Source organism: Mustela lutreola, chromosome 3 (genome assembly GCF_030435805.1).
Source record: "Mustela lutreola isolate mMusLut2 chromosome 3, mMusLut2.pri, whole genome shotgun sequence".
Classification (NCBI taxonomy): Eukaryota; Metazoa; Chordata; class Mammalia; order Carnivora; family Mustelidae; genus Mustela; species Mustela lutreola.
The window spans coordinates 68,459,984-68,472,793 of NC_081292.1; the positions used below are offsets into that span (position 1 = coordinate 68,459,984).

Here is a 12,810-nt window from a genome sequence, read left to right on the forward strand (position 1 = left end):
TTTTTTATTTTTTTTTTTATTTTTTTTTAAGATTTTATTAATTTATTTGACAGAGAGAAAGATCACAAGTAGGCGGAGAGTCAGGCAGAGAAATTGGAGGAAGCAGGCTCCCGTTGAGCAAAGAGCCCGATGTGGGGCTCGATCCCAGGACACTGAGATCATGACCTGAGCCGAAGGCAGCGGCTTAATCCACTGAGCCACCCAGGCGCCCCTGTAGTTTTCTTTTTATGTGGTTTGTCTTTCAGTATCAGGCCAGTGCTGGCCTCTGTAATCTTTATTATTTCCTTCCTTCTACTAACTAGATACAAGCTTAGGTAGTTTATTTGGGATTTTGTTTCTTGAGGTAGACTTTCTTTAGCCATGAACTTCCCTCTTGGAAATGCTTTTTGTTGCATTCTATGGCTTTTGTAAAGTTGTTTCATTTTTCATTTGTCTTAAAGTGTTTTTTAATTTTCTCTTTGATTTCTTCATTGACTTAATGTTTAATAATGTTTTTAGTCTCCATGTTTTTGTGTTTTTACCAGTTTTATTAATGTAAATGACTTCTAGTTTCATACTGTTTTAACTGTTAGGAAAAAAGAGGCCTGATATTGAATTTATTGAAACTTTTCTGGCTTAACATGATCGCTCTTGCAGAATGTTCTGTGTACAGTTGAAAAGAATCTGTATTCTACAGTTTGGGGGAATGGAATGTTTTGTATGTATCAAGTCCATCTGGTCTAATGTGTCATTTAAGGCCAATGTTTCCTTATTTTCTCTCTGGATGATCTATCCATTGATGTAAGTGGGGGTATTAATGGCTCCTACTATTAAAGTATTACTGTCACTTTCTCTCTTTATGTTTATGTCTCAATATTTTGCTTTCTATATTTACATGCTCCTATGTTGGCTGCAGAGGTATAATGATAAAAGGGGTTGATCCAAGAGGATCTAACACTTGTAATCATTATGTAATACCCTTGTCTTTTGTTACAGTCTTGGTCTATTTTGGTTTTTTTTTTGAAGATTTATTTGAGAGAAAACAAGCATGAGGGGGGTGTGGGATGAGCAAAGAGAGAGCAACACACTGACTCTGATGAGCATGGAGCCTGATGCAGCCCACCTCAGGACCCCAATATCATGACCTGAGCCAAAATCAAGAGTTGGACACTTAAACAGACTGAGCCACATGTTTGCCCCTAGTCTTTGTCTATTTTGTATGATATGTGTATTGTTAACATTAGTCTTCTTACTGTTTGCTTGCATAGAATAACTTTCTTCATCCTGTCACTTCCAATAGATGTATCTTTAGATCTGAAATAAGTCTCATAGGCAGCAAATACGTGGGTCTTTTTAAAATGTATCCAGCCACCCCCTCATAGGTAACATGCTTATCTCCATTTTGTTTAGTTTTCTCAGGTTTTGTCCTATTCTTTTGCCTTTCTTTGCTTCTGTAAAGTAGGCAAACAGCTACCCCTCCCAATCCTGAAGGAGTGGCCCTGTGTAGGAATGCCCTGTGCAGACTGCAGCTGCCTGACCGCTTTGCATGGTGAGCCGGAATGGAAGCAGGCACAGGCCAGGGATATACTATGCACACTATGCTAGGGCCACCTTTGGGGGGAATGGCTCAAGCTAGTGGGGGCCTGAGGCTCACTGGGGTGGCCCAGCAGGCTGGCTAGAGTGCCTGGACTCTGCTCCAGTCTACGCTATCAAGATGGAAGGGGAACATAAACAATGGTAATGAGCAGTGCTTTCCACCTGAGGCCCAGCAGTTTCTCCACCATTCTTCTGACAGCTGTAGTTAGTAAATGGCTCTCCTTCACTCAGGGCTAATTGCCCTTTAAACCAGTTTTTTTTTTTTTTTTTTTTTTTGCTGTGCCCCAGGGTGGACAAATCTGCACACAGGCTCCCCCAGGATATCCCTCCTTATGTAGTTTGCTGCACTGGGGTTCAGGTTCCTGTCATTACTCCCTCTCACCTACCTTTCTCTCTGTGGTCCCTCTCTCTTCCGTTGTACGAAAGCTATTCAGTCAGCCCTTAGTTCTTCTAGAACAATTGCTTTATATGTAAATTTGAGTTTAGCAGCTCTCTAAGCTCCCTAAACCACTATCCTGGACTGCCTCCCAAAAGTCTACTTCAGCCTCATTCTATCCCTCAGAGAAAACTCCCTTATTTTGGAGTTGTTAGAAGGATGGTTTTTCCAAAGTATTTGTTTCCGGTAGTTGCTACCTCACGTTGTCTTCTTTATCACTGAGACACAGGCTCTGGAACTAGGTATATCAAGAAAACAGGATTCTTGCACAGACGGGCCCATGACTTCTGCTCCACCGCAAGCCTGTGCAAGCAGTATACAGGATGACACCTAGCAGAAATCAGTTTACTGGAAGCTACAGCACCCTCACGTAAAATCATGTGAGTAGTCATTATTTAGCTATCTACCACTCATAGAATGCATTCAAACTTATTTCATGTAATCCTCAACAACTGTTTCAGCTGAGTAGTATTCCTGTTTTGAAAACAGAATGACTTGTAGAACTCCCAAGTCCAGGCTCTCTGACTCCTATTCAGTATGTATATATAGTGCATCTCGGACCAGTCAGATCATAGGAGACAAAACATACTAGTTACTTTACATTTTATAGCTGAGGCTCAGAAACTTTTTTTTTTTTTTTTTTAAGATTTTGTTTATTTATTTGACAGACAGAGATCACAAGTAGGCAGAGAGGCAGGCAGAGAGAGAGGAGGAAGCAGGCTCTCCGCCGAGCAGAGAGCCCGATGCAGGGCTCGATCCCAGGACTCCGGGACCACGACCCGAGCCGAGGGCAGAGGCTTTAACCCACTGAGCCACCCAGGTGCCCCAGAAACTTTATTTTTATCATCTTTCACTTAAGGCATTGTGCTGAGTGGGAGAAACTGAGACTGGTGAGTAAGTGGCAACGGATTTCCACCTTCAGAATGCAGAAAGTAAATTCTAAAGAATCTGCATGTACGATATAAGAGAATCTTACCCATTAAAAAATAACATATAGGCCTTGTGGTCCAAGGAAAACATAAGTTTGCTTTATTTTAAAACAGTAACTTCTTCAATTGGAGAAGTGGCCAAAATTCAATACTGATACAAATTCTTAGGAGGTCAAAATATGAAATTCAGGCAAATTTTCTGAATTTTTTTAAAGGCAGAATTTATAAATCAAACAATGTAATCAACAACATATGTAAAATAAGTCACAGTTCAAATTTAAGCTGAGTAACATTTGCTAATATTGAGAACACTGCACATATTTTCAATAACTTAAAAGTAAATTCTCCTCTTCCTATCTTCACTTCTTTTTACTAGATTTAAGTAAATCCAAATATTTACTCGTGGTAAGAGATTCTGGCATTAACTATGAGTTTAACAGAAATACAGAAAACCATAAAGATTATCAAGCATTCACAAATGATCAGGTATAGCAATTCCTCAGAAGCCCTCAATGAGAAAGGCTGTTCTCCACTTTCTAATAGCACCTAAGGTTTGCTGCATAATGTAATTCAACAGAACAGCACTCTGACCAATGATAAACTTATATGAAATTATTTCGCCTATTCAAGGTTTCATTATAAAGCTACGGTATTTGACCAATATTAAAAATCTTAAAACTCCATTATATTGCCATTTCCATTATGTATTACCTCAGCAACAAGTTATCTTTATGATGCCATTTATTCAACTGGAAAAAAAAAAAAAAAAGATGGTACATTGTGGTTTTCATCTGTTACAGATTTAATTCAATAATCTGATTTCTCACTATATGAAAACTACATTTTCTTTCTCAGTGCTGGAAAGCACTAAAGTGAAAGCAGCTTTCATAGTCCCTGACTTCCCTTTAAATGAAAGCATTATGGAATTTTCAGCAGTGAACATTATCTGGTTCCTACTTTGAACCCCATCTCCAAGGAAATGAGAGATTCTAAGGTAAAAAGTCCCGTTCAAGGCAAAAAGGTTCCAATCCTAAATATTTCACTCCAACAACCTGTGTTCCATCATTGAGTAGTAAATGATCAGTGACAACTAATGATGGTAACAGTACCTTCACTGACATCATTATTAAAATCTACATACTATTTTATATCCAAATATATGCATATAAAATATCTGCACATATAAATTAGTGTTAAAAATTAAAAACTCAACATCTACAAATGTCCTTTCTTCTGAAATCTATGTAATTGTTCTCAAGAGTAGAAACCTGAACATCCCAACTATACATTAAAAACACATGTCTGAATACATGTTATGGAAAACTTCAGAACTAATCTTACCCCCCCAAAAAAACAAAAAACCCCCCACAAACTTAAGAGTGCTTTTGTTATTGCTGAATCTAATTAGACTTAAAGGATGTCACTGAATAATAAATTCAGGTATTTACTAAATAGTGTTGATTTCTACTTGTCAAACAGCCCTAACAAACCAACAGCTGGAACAAGGGTAGTTTTTCTCTGCTCACTGTCTATTAGGAAGTTGAAACATTTTCAATTAAAGCCTTCATTTTTCCTGTAGACTTCAACATGTGTGGCCCAAACTGGAAAAGAAACAAAAAAAAAGTATCAAGACACTGGTTCAGGTAAAAGTAATGATATACTCCCCTCCTAATCATGGATCAAAAGTCTGGGTAGGTTCTGCATGAAAAACCAAGCAATAAAACAGTAAAACCGTGAACTGAATATGACACATTAACAAGGAAAGCAAATTATTTCCTAGAAAACTATAACCATCTTAGCAAGACCATAAGCTTTAGTCCAATTTTACTTCTTTGAGTAAAAGAATGAAGTATAAGGTTTCCTTTCCTCAATGTCTAAAGAGTTTCAAAGATGCTAGAATTTCTAAGATACCTGCTTCTCTAGAATGGACAAGCACATATACATGACAGTAAAGGGAATGTATAAATTAATATTTGAGTTTCCATAAAATCTGCTCAATCTCCCCTATGACATGAAACATACTGCAAGGAAGGTCCACGTTGAATCTCACCCACATCAGACTACTTTCACAAGGCCCCCTAAAGGAAAATGATCTTTACTTTTTGAATTCTCCTCCACAACATACATACTGTCCTAAGATATAAATTTTAGTATAATGAATTTCGCTTCATTATGCTTACATGGAAATCAAGCACAGCATGGAAAATTTAACACTCGTGATGCTAAGCAGTGAAGCCAAGAGTTGGCTTTTGCTTCCCTTTTTATGCTCTTAAATCTACTCGTGGGTAGGGGCTAAATCCCATAGCACATCCTTCTGAATTCTAAGGCCACAGCTCAATGTCACAAAATACAGGTGGCTCAGTAATGGAGTCAATTGCCATGCTGTACAAGGGAAGAGGTGACCTAATACTCACCAACACTGTTTCTGAGGTGGCGTCTGATGCAGGTTTGGGAATTCCTTTATCAATTTCACCTTGACTATCGCTTCGATATCGATAAGCAAATTTCTTTTTCAGAGCCTCTGCGATGAGGGCAGCTGGGTCAGTAGCATCCACCGTTTTGGGCTTTATATCCTGTTCTGACCTTAAGGAAGTGAACAGAAACCAAGGGGACATTTCAGTATGCTGGCTCCTTCCGAGAAGTCACTGTGTGCCTGCACATGCTTGATGGCACGTCTCTAGCATCACAGATCCCCAGTGAAGTTACTGACAAACATTGCGAGAAGTGAGACAGAAACCCTAGATTTAAGGCTCAGTTAAAGAACACAAAGATGCCCAAGGAACAGCTACTCAATTCAACTCAAGAGCACACACTGTGCTCTCCCTTCAGGGCAATTACAGCTCCATTCTTCTCCCAAAGCCTAGTGATCACCACAGTGCGTATACAACACAGCTTTACTGAACAAAGCACTGGACAATAACAAAGGCTTTACATAAAAGAACTTTAAATGCAATGGGGGAAAGACAAAGTGTAACCTAGAGATGTTTGCTAATTTCTTAGATAAGAACTAAGAATTTTTTTTAAACTAAAAACTAGAACTATTCATGGTAATCATGTTATAAAAGAAAATTCTCAAGGAGTCTAGTACTTTGTTTTACAAAACACAACAAAAATAAAGTGTGAGAGAAGGTAAATGTATTCTCACCTTTTTACTGACCGAAGTTTTACACTATTCATATCTTTAAGGATCTCTAGCATATTTGGCATATCAGGTTTCTTTGGACTGCTCTTAACCAAAGTCTTCCCAGCACAGGCTTTTTTCTCCCTTCGCTCTTTTATCAGGTCAATAGCCGATGATGCACTTTGGTGGAGTCCTGATGGGGGAAGGGGTGGGGGAGGTGGGGGCGGCGGCGGTGGTGGTGGAATAGAGGATGGTGGTGTAGTAACAGATGTGGCAGGCTCTAAGTCACCTACAGAAATAAGGAAAAATCAATTTAATCTTGATGGTAACCGGCAAATAAAATACTTTTAACAGGGGCACCTGGGTGGTTCAGTGGGTTAAAGCCTCTGCCTTCAGCTCAGGTCATGACCCCAGGGACTTGGGATCAAGCCCCGTGTCAGGCTCTCTGCTTAGCGGGGAGCCTGCTTCCTTCTCTCTCTCTCTGCCTGCCTCTCTGCCTACTTGTGATCTCTGTCAAATAAATAAAAAATCTTAAAAAAAAAAAATCCTTTAAAAAGAAAGAAATTCTTTTAACAGCAAAATTATGTTAAGGACTTTTGTATACCTGAAATCAATATGCTTGAAAGAAACCTCAGTTAAGGAAGTAAAGGAAGTTTCATTTACTTGGTTAGAATCTTGAATACCTGCATTTAATCCCAAACTCTCCAGATGGAAAAGTTCCACTTAACAGGGGTGTTTTTGTGATCTCAAATGTTCAAGCCTGGCTACTGCACATTCTCTAACTACTTTTAGATAAAATATAAAACAATGTGCACTGTATAAACATCTTCAACATAGTTTGACAATTCACTACTGTATTTGGAAAAACTGGTAAATTTGTGATTCATTTTAGGAATATATATATTTAAGACTTACTGGGCATTTAAAGTTTTAAGGCTTATTATTCAACAAATTTCTGAAAGAAGAAAAAGTATTACTTTTCAAAACAGTAACCAAGGTAAGAGTTAAAGTGACACCAAAATAAGGATGTAAAAATTCATCTTTCTGCATAACTAGAGGACACAGTTGTTCACTGGTTGAACTGTATTAATTAGGGGGAGCTCAATGTAAAATTTTTACTCAAGGGTTTCTGACTGTAAATAGAACATTTAGTAACATAAATCTCCAAACTGCCTCACTACAGCAGTTTTCATAGTCTGCCAGAAGAGGGAGGTAAAGCAAAAGAGAAATGCAATTTAAAAGTTAAAAGCAAAGGCAGGACTTCTGGATTTCAAAAAGTTACATGCAAATTTCATTTAAGTAACCAATTACTTCTTAAACACTCAGTGCCCAGAGTCCATCTGCTCTCTATCTTGGCAGTACACAGGCTGGATGAGGTTTCCGTGCTGGATTACATTAAACTCTAGGAGCATAAGTGGCTCAGAAGCAGAGTAACTGTCCTTATCCTTTAACCTTTAGAATTGGCTAATTCTGAATCTAGCCAGGCCTCAGGAACACCACTAGGGAAAACAACTACTACTTGCCAGAGGGTTAATGGGCTAGGATTTCAAAACTATGCTTTCTTCTCCAAAGTAACAATGCACACAAATAAAAGCACACAGTACTAAACCAGGAGTCACAGGACCTGAATTCAGTTTCTACTCTGGGCAAGAGGAAGAGAAATGACTATTAAGTAGCTACCATGTGCTAAAGGCATTGTATAAAATTTCCACATTTACTATAACAACTCCACCATATAGGTACTACTGGCCCATTTTAGAGCATAAGAGGGAGGAAGAAAGGCCTAGGACTTGCCTTACAATATGCAGGTAAGTAAACAGCACTCAACCCTGTCAGGGCTCTTTTGAGATTACTTCACGGCTGATAAAATTGGTGCCATTATCACAGACAAAAGTTTCCCAAGTGCATTCACATAGCAGCAATTCAACTGTATGAATTTCAGTACTTTCCCAAATTCATTCTCTCTGATAGCATCAAAATTGTACCAAACCAACAAAACCACTTAAACTTGACTGGGTCCTGGACTAAACCATGGAGAAGACTGATCTTTGGTTTTTTAACAACCCCATGGCTATTACTTGCTAATACATTTTAAAATTAGTGGCATTCTGCTAATTTCCAGTTCACTGGTTAAATGTATGATTTACAGACCTGTAATGAGATTTTGCTGTTCTTGCAGGGTCACAATTTTGGCAATCTGAGCTCTGAGAGCAGCAAGTTCATTTTCAAGGGCACAGATCTTCTGCAATGCTTCCTCATTCGCTAGTGCTGTCTTCTGTTGAGGATCTTCTGGAGACAGGTTTGGTAAGGAAAACTGCCTGCTTGGCGGCTTCTCAAAGAAGGGAAGGTCATCCTGGAGAGGTTGCCTGGATCTGACCTCTGTCCTGCAAGAAAGAAAAAAGGATCGCTAGATCACAGGGTTTGTAAGGAAATATAAAGATCATTACCAATTAATCAGAACATGATATCTGAGAAATACTTTTCAGACTAACCTTACATAAATCCCCTCCTGTAAGTTTCAAAACAACAAAGTACTTATCAACCTGATGCAGGTACATACCAAGCCAGGTTTCTTACTGCAATCATTCTTAATTTCTATGTAATATGCACAAACTTACACTATCAGGAGTATCACAGATTCCAACAATGTTTTTGCTAATCCACATTTTGAGTAGGTTTGAACTTAATGTTCTAAAAATGGTAAACTAGGGACGCCTGGGTGGCTCAGTTGGTTAAGCAGCTGCCTTCGGCTCAGGTCATGATCCCAGCGTCCTGGGATCGAGTCCCACATCGGGCTCTTTGCTCGGCAGGGAGCCTGCTTCTCCCTCTGCCTCTGCCTGCCATTCTGTCTGCCTGTGCTCGCTCTCTTCCCCTCTCTCTGATAGATGAATAAAATTTAAAAAAAAAAAAAGGTAAACTAATTACTGGTTTCATTTGACAACAAAATCAAATGAGTAATTCAATATCCTTTTGCCAGGATCTGGGCTTCTGCATTTCAAAGTCAGTGTTTTCCACGTATGATAAAATACAACAAATTTCAAGACACAGTGTAACAATATGGCCCAAACAGCATCAGAAACTAAAAAGGAGGGACAAGAATGAACTGAACCCATGAAGTAACTACATACACAGTCTTATTTCACCTGGGTTTAAAGAAATTTTTTACTGGGGCGCCTGAGTGGCTCAGTGGGTTAAAGCCTTTGCCTTGGGCTCAGGTCATGATCTCAAGGTCCAGGGATAGAGCCCCACATCAGGCTCTCTGCTTGGCAGGGGCCTGCTTCCCTCTCTCTCTCTCTGCCTGCCTCTCTGCCTACTTGTGATCTCTAGCAAATAAATAAACAAAATCTTAAAAAAAAAAAAAAAAAAAGTTTTTTTACGATGCACTGCTCCATAGTTACAAATATAGGTCTTTTTTTTTTTTTAAAGATTTTATTTATTTGAGAGACAGAGACCACAAGTAGACAGATAGGCAGGCAGAGAGAGAGAGGAGGAAGCAGGCTTCCCACTGAGCACAGAGCCCAATGCGGGGCTCGATCCCAGGACCCAGGACCCTGAGATCATGACCTGAGCTGAAGGCAGAGACTTTAACCCACTGAGTCACCCAGGCGCCCCCAAATATAAGTCTTTTGAGGCTGAGAATAAAATTTAGATTTCTTTTTAACTATCAATTTATACGCTCAGCTGTTTCATCCTATTTTTCTACAACTGGGTTTTCTAGGCCTTTAAGCCCTTTGTTCTTCCAGCTTTACTGAGGTAAAACTGACAGTTGTATTTTATTTATCTAAGGTGTACAAGATGATGATCTGAGTACACACTGTGAAATAATCACCACAGTCAAGTTAATGAACATATCCCAGGCTCCCTCAGTTTCATGTGGTCATGTGACTGAGTTCCAGCTAACAAGATACAGGCAGATGTTGACAGGAGAGGACTCCATGAGAAAGTCCTTTAATCTCTAGCCCCACCCCATTCCTTGCTCCTGAGTCTTGAGTACAAGGTGATGACTGGATTTGAGAGTCCCAGACAGCCAAAGGCTAACCTGGGCATAGAAGCCAATGCTAAGGATGGCAGAGAGCCTATCTGGGTCCCTGTGAACACTGTAGAGCCACTGTCAATTTCAGACTATCTACTCTGGATATTTTTGATTTGAGAAATAAACTTCTATCTTGTAAAAGGTACCATTATTTGGGGCTTCTCTGTTACATGTACTCAAACCTAATCCTGTTATAAAACCATCATTAAATTCTATTTTAATTTTCCTTTACCTGGATATTGGTATTTTATTTTTGCTTAACAAGTGTTATAATTCTTCATTCTACCTTGTGTTCTAAATGAAGGAATTCTTGGACCTTTAGCTTTTGGTATTCCCTGAATTCAGAAGTTTTTCTTCATTATTTAATTTTGCTTATGCTCTCTTAATTAATTTACCATACATGGAGGATGCCTGTAAACTTTTTTTCCGTAATATTATTAAATAAAAATACCTGGAGACTAAATATCTCAGTTGTCCCCAGCCTTAGCTTAACTAGCAAGAAACTTTAAAAATACTAACTTTAGGGGCGTCTGGGTGGCTCAGTCGTTAAGCATCAGCCTTCGGCTCAAGTCATGATCCCAGGGCCCTGGGATCGAGCCCTGCATTGCATCAGGAAGCCTGCCTCGCCCTCTCCCACTCCCCCTTGCTTGTGTTCCCTCTTTCGCTGTCTCTCTCTGTCAAATAAATAAATAAAATCTTTTTAAAAAAAGACTGACTTTATTAATTTTAAGTTGGGTATCTGTGGGATAAAGAAGTAGGTCTGGCTTACAAAGCTTTAATTACCATTCCACTGCTTACCTCCACACTGGGAAGAAACAGGTGATGAAATTTCTTTAAAAGTACATGAAGACTAAACAATGGTAAAAACTTCTCTAATGAATAGTACCTATATTCTGATTACATACATTAGTATGTTCTTTGAAAGATTACATATTATATAAGTTATAGATTAGATGCATGTGCTCTAATCACCTGCAATAAAATTTTAATAAGGCACTGTCATTTTTTTAAAAGATTTATTTCTTTGCAAAAGGGCATGCACACACTTTGCTTTAAAAAAATGAACCCAAGGTGCACCTGGGTGGCTCAGTGGGTTATGATCCCAGGGTCATGATCCCGAGCCCCCCGTCGGGCTCTCTGCTCAGTGGGGAGCCTGCTTCCTCCCCTCTCTCTACCTGCCTCTCTGCCTACTTGTGATCTGTCAAATAAATAAATAAATATATATATATATATATTTTTTTAAAAGAACCCAAAAGAATGAATATTTTTGTATCTGGTAATAGGAAAATGAAGGTTTTCCTATTACGTATGAACACAGAAATTTCTTCAAGTCTATACTGTAACAGCAAATAAATTCTGGACCCAGAATCTATAGTGTCACTCATCAAAAAACGATGTTATAATACTTCTTATTTAAAAACTAGTAGTCACTTTATTTTTTTTTAAGTTTTATTTAAGTAATCTTGATATACAACAAGGGTGCAAACTCATGACCCAAGTTCAAGAGTTGCATGCTCTTCCAACAGAGCCGGCCAAGTGCCCCCCTAGTTCTCACTTTAGTAGATAATACTTTCCTACTTAAATTATACACATTTCAGGATCCAAAAGTTTTAAATGATTTTAAGTTTGTCTTAAAAATGTTACCATTCAGGGGTGCCTGGGTGGCTCAGTGGGTTAAAGCCTCTGCCTTCAGCTCAGGTCATGATCTCAGGGTCCTGGGATCGAGCCTGCATAGGGCTCTCTGCTCAGCAGCGAGCCTGCTTCCATCTCTCTCTCTATCTGCCTGCCTCTCTGCCTACTTGTGATCTCTGGCTGTCAAATAAATAAATAAAGTCTTTAAAAAAAAAAAGTTACCATTCAAGTAAGCTGAAGTTCAAATCCCATGAACATTTACTCTTCAATATCCAGAATTAGAACAAGATAATATGACAATTTGGATTAAGAGATCAACTAATCAACTATAAATCATGTTTGAACAGCTTACTTCAAAATATTTTCTTGCCAAAATGAATTGAGAGAATTAATGAATACTGAACAGCAACTGCAATGTTAAAAAAAAAAAAAAAAGAAGTTACTGCATCTCCCCAAAACCCCTACAGATCAGTTTTTCATTTTGATTTTCTACTGAAAATTAAGGACAAAACACTCATTATTGTTCATCTTGAAAACAAGTGTGCCAGGATAACAGGAAAAAAGTTTAGTCCTTTAGGAAAATAATTTGATAACAGTGTCAAATCATCTGTATTTTAGGTCTATCCTATTTTTATAAATTTGATGATAAAGACTTTTCATTTCCTTTGTGAAATATGTTAATAGTTATGACCATACACAGTAATTACAGTAAATGTCGAACTTTAAATGTGGATTTTTAGAAGCTGAAAAAGGAAAGTAAACCTGAAATGATTATGTCTTCTCAAAACCACAGAAAGATTTGACATTTATAGGAGCGCAAGAACCAAAAACAAAAAAAGCCAAGATGCTGTTGTGCAATATTCTTGTGTATGGAAAATATTTAGATTTTATGAAATTCTTAGACATGTTCCTTCCTTTAAAAATGCATACACCCTTTCCCACAGACATGTTCTATAAGACATCTGACAAATAATTCATTCTCAGAACCAATGTGTTCTGCCATCCTTCAAAGGGCTAGTAAAAGCTACAATATAGAGGCAGAATTAAACCAAATGAAGAGGGGCGCCTGGGTGGCTCAGTGGGT

At 38.4% G+C, this 12,810-nt stretch overlaps 1 protein-coding gene across 4 annotated transcripts in view; it reads right to left on the reverse strand.

Annotated features, from left to right (window-relative positions):
• Positions 1–3,017: 3,017 nt before the first annotated feature.
• The window catches only part of MTFR1 (mitochondrial fission regulator 1), a 56,659-nt gene continuing 46,866 nt past the window's right edge, over positions 3,018–12,810 (reverse strand). For all 4 annotated transcript variants that reach the window (XM_059166346.1, XM_059166344.1, XM_059166343.1 and 1 more), the window contains 4 exons: positions 8,213–8,445; positions 6,086–6,350; positions 5,355–5,523; positions 3,018–4,541 (listed from right to left, as the gene is read on the reverse strand). In XM_059166346.1, coding sequence (XP_059022329.1) covers positions 4,473–4,541; positions 5,355–5,523; positions 6,086–6,350; positions 8,213–8,445 — 736 coding nt within the window. In that variant the 3' untranslated portion in view covers positions 3,018–4,472. The remainder of the gene's footprint in view (positions 4,542–5,354; positions 5,524–6,085; positions 6,351–8,212; positions 8,446–12,810) is intronic.